Below are 2,324 nucleotides of genomic sequence, written 5' to 3'. Positions count from 1 at the left end.
CCACCGTCTCTGCAGGGACAGGCTGTCATGGCATGTGGGGACACTCCCCCCCGATGTCACCACCACAACCCTGCTGTCCTCAAGTCTCTCAAGCTCCTTTCAGTGCCCCCAGACCCCCATCAGCCCGAGCAAACATCCCTGTATCACCCCAGGGAGTGCTCATCACCCCCAGTGACTCAGTATCCCCAGTCTCCCCTTGCCCACTTCTCCCGCCACAGATTGTTCATTGCCCCTCAGTGTCCCAGCCCAACCCAGCCCAATTTGCTCATCGCTCCAAATACCTCCATCCCCTTAATCTCCAATTCCCTTCCCAGATCCATCTCCCAGCCTTCCATCCCACCAGCGATCCCTTATCACTCTATCATACTCCCACCTCCACCATCTCCCCACTCCATCCCAGCACCCTCTGTCACCCCAGCACCCCATATCCCTTCCAAGCACCCCCTGGGGATACCCCATTTGTTATTGTAGGGTCTCCCATGTCTGGGAGGGTGCAGGGGGGTGCGGGTGCCCACTCACGGCACTCCTGGAGGCGGCGGTGGCAGAGCTGGGCGCTGAGCGGGGCGCAGGTGTGCAGGGCCCCCTCGGGGCGGCACAGGCGCTGGTAGGGGGCACAGGCCTGGCTCAGCGCCCGGTTGCGCTGGGGCAGCTCGGGCAGCGCCTGGGCATCCAGCAGGGCCTGGCAGCTGGGGGGCATGGCAGGGGGCACAGCTGGCACTGCAAGGACAGCAGGGCTGTGGGCATCGCCGTGTCCTCCATGTGCTCCTCTGCCCAGGCCACCCCCGTCTCTGCTTTGGGATGGGTGGGAAGGGACCATGATAGGCTGTGGAGTCGGCATGTTTTGGTAGGATCTTTTGGGTACTGGGGTACATTTTTGGGGTGAATATCTGAAAAGTTCACAAGGGATCAGGCAATGATTTGGATAGGGCTCCTGGTGATTGGGTAAGATCTAGATACAATGGGAACTGCTTGGGCAGGGTCATTAGCAGTTAGGGATATATTTCAGGAGTCAGGGTGCTGTTTTGGTAAAAGCCAGTAGGTTAAGCCTGGAGGGGATGAGTATGGTTTGGGTAAGATCTTGGGGTATAATTTTGATAGGATTTCTAGGGGATGATGTAGGCATCCAAATATTTGGGTAGGGTCTCCAGGCATGGGTGCAGGTTTTGGTAGGGTCTTCTGGGCATGGGATGGTGTTTGGATAGGACACTTGGGCTTCATTTGGCTGGGGATCCTGGCTTCTATTTGGGTAGGGTCTCCTGGGGACAGGGCAGGGCAGTGGGGGCAAAGGGGTCATGACTCACGTGGGCAGTGGCCGGTGATGTTGGCGCAGGGTGGGAAGAGGCAGGGGGCACAGAGCCCGCAGGCGCCGCGCTGCCGCTGCTGCTCAGACAGCGCCCGCTCCAGGGCCAGCAGGGCGCTCCTCAGGGCCGCCTCCAGCACCAGCGTCCCCCGGCTTGACAGCGCTGGTGGGTGCACACAGGGGGCTCAGACCCCCAGAGCCCCCATTGCTGCCCCCCACCACAGCCACAGGGTGCCCCCAGCCTGCCTGGTGCCTGTGCCCTGGTATTGCCACGGCAGGTGTCAGGCTGGGCATGGCCTGTCACCCTTTGACATTGCCTAGAGTGACAGCCACCAGTGTCACATCCCTGCTGGAGCTGGCACATGCACACCTGGGTGTTTGCCCAGGTCTCTGTGTTCCTGTTTTACATGGAGACAGGGTGTGAGCCCAGGCAGGTGTGCCCACGTGTACCTCTATGCACGCTCTTGAGTGCACACTTGTGTGCACCAGGGTCCGTGTGCCCATGTCTGTGTGCTCCTGCATGTGCCCATGTGTGTGCAGTCCTTTGCCTGCCCTATGTGTGCATCCCCCCTTGTGCCCCTATCTGTGACCACCTGTACCTATGCAGAGCCACCTTCCTGCCAGCCATGCCCTGGCAGATTGTCCCCTGGAAGTGGCACAGTGCTGGCACTGCAGGGCATAAACCACAGCACTCCCTGCACCCCGTGTCCCCTAGTGCCACTGGCAGCACTTGACACTCAGTCCGGGCAGCACAGACATGCCCCAGGTTTTTGGGGGTTTTGACAAGGACCTGGCCATCCTGCTTGTGCTGCCACCCTACCTGAGAGTGAGCCCAAGGGTCCCATCTCCTACAGCCACCCCATCTGCAGCCAGACTCTCCCGCAAAGACACCCCCGTCCCTGCGTCCCACTGACCTTGCAGGATGCTGGCCGGCATGGGGTACAGCCTCTGGCCCACGGGAGCCCCCCCCACCAGCTGCAGCAGGGACAGCAAAAGCATGGGGGGCACCAACCGGACCCCCAGA

The 2,324-nt window shown here is 61.0% G+C and overlaps 1 protein-coding gene across 1 annotated transcript in view; it reads right to left on the bottom strand.

Annotated features, from left to right (window-relative positions):
* PRSS56 (serine protease 56) overlaps nucleotides 1-2,308 on the bottom strand; it is a 6,534-nt gene extending 4,226 nt beyond the window's left edge. The window contains 3 exon segments of the mRNA XM_031055427.1: nucleotides 455-717; nucleotides 1,302-1,463; nucleotides 2,215-2,308. Coding sequence (XP_030911287.1) covers nucleotides 455-717; nucleotides 1,302-1,463; nucleotides 2,215-2,299 — 510 coding nt within the window. The 5' untranslated portion in view covers nucleotides 2,300-2,308.
* Nucleotides 2,309-2,324: the final 16 nt, after the last annotated feature.

The sequence above is a fragment of the Geospiza fortis genome, unplaced genomic scaffold (genome assembly GCF_000277835.1).
Source record: "Geospiza fortis unplaced genomic scaffold, GeoFor_1.0 scaffold172, whole genome shotgun sequence".
Taxonomy (NCBI): Eukaryota; Metazoa; Chordata; class Aves; order Passeriformes; family Thraupidae; genus Geospiza; species Geospiza fortis.
The sequence above is the reverse complement of the archived record's forward strand: the minus strand, read 5'-3'. Positions and strand labels throughout refer to the sequence as shown.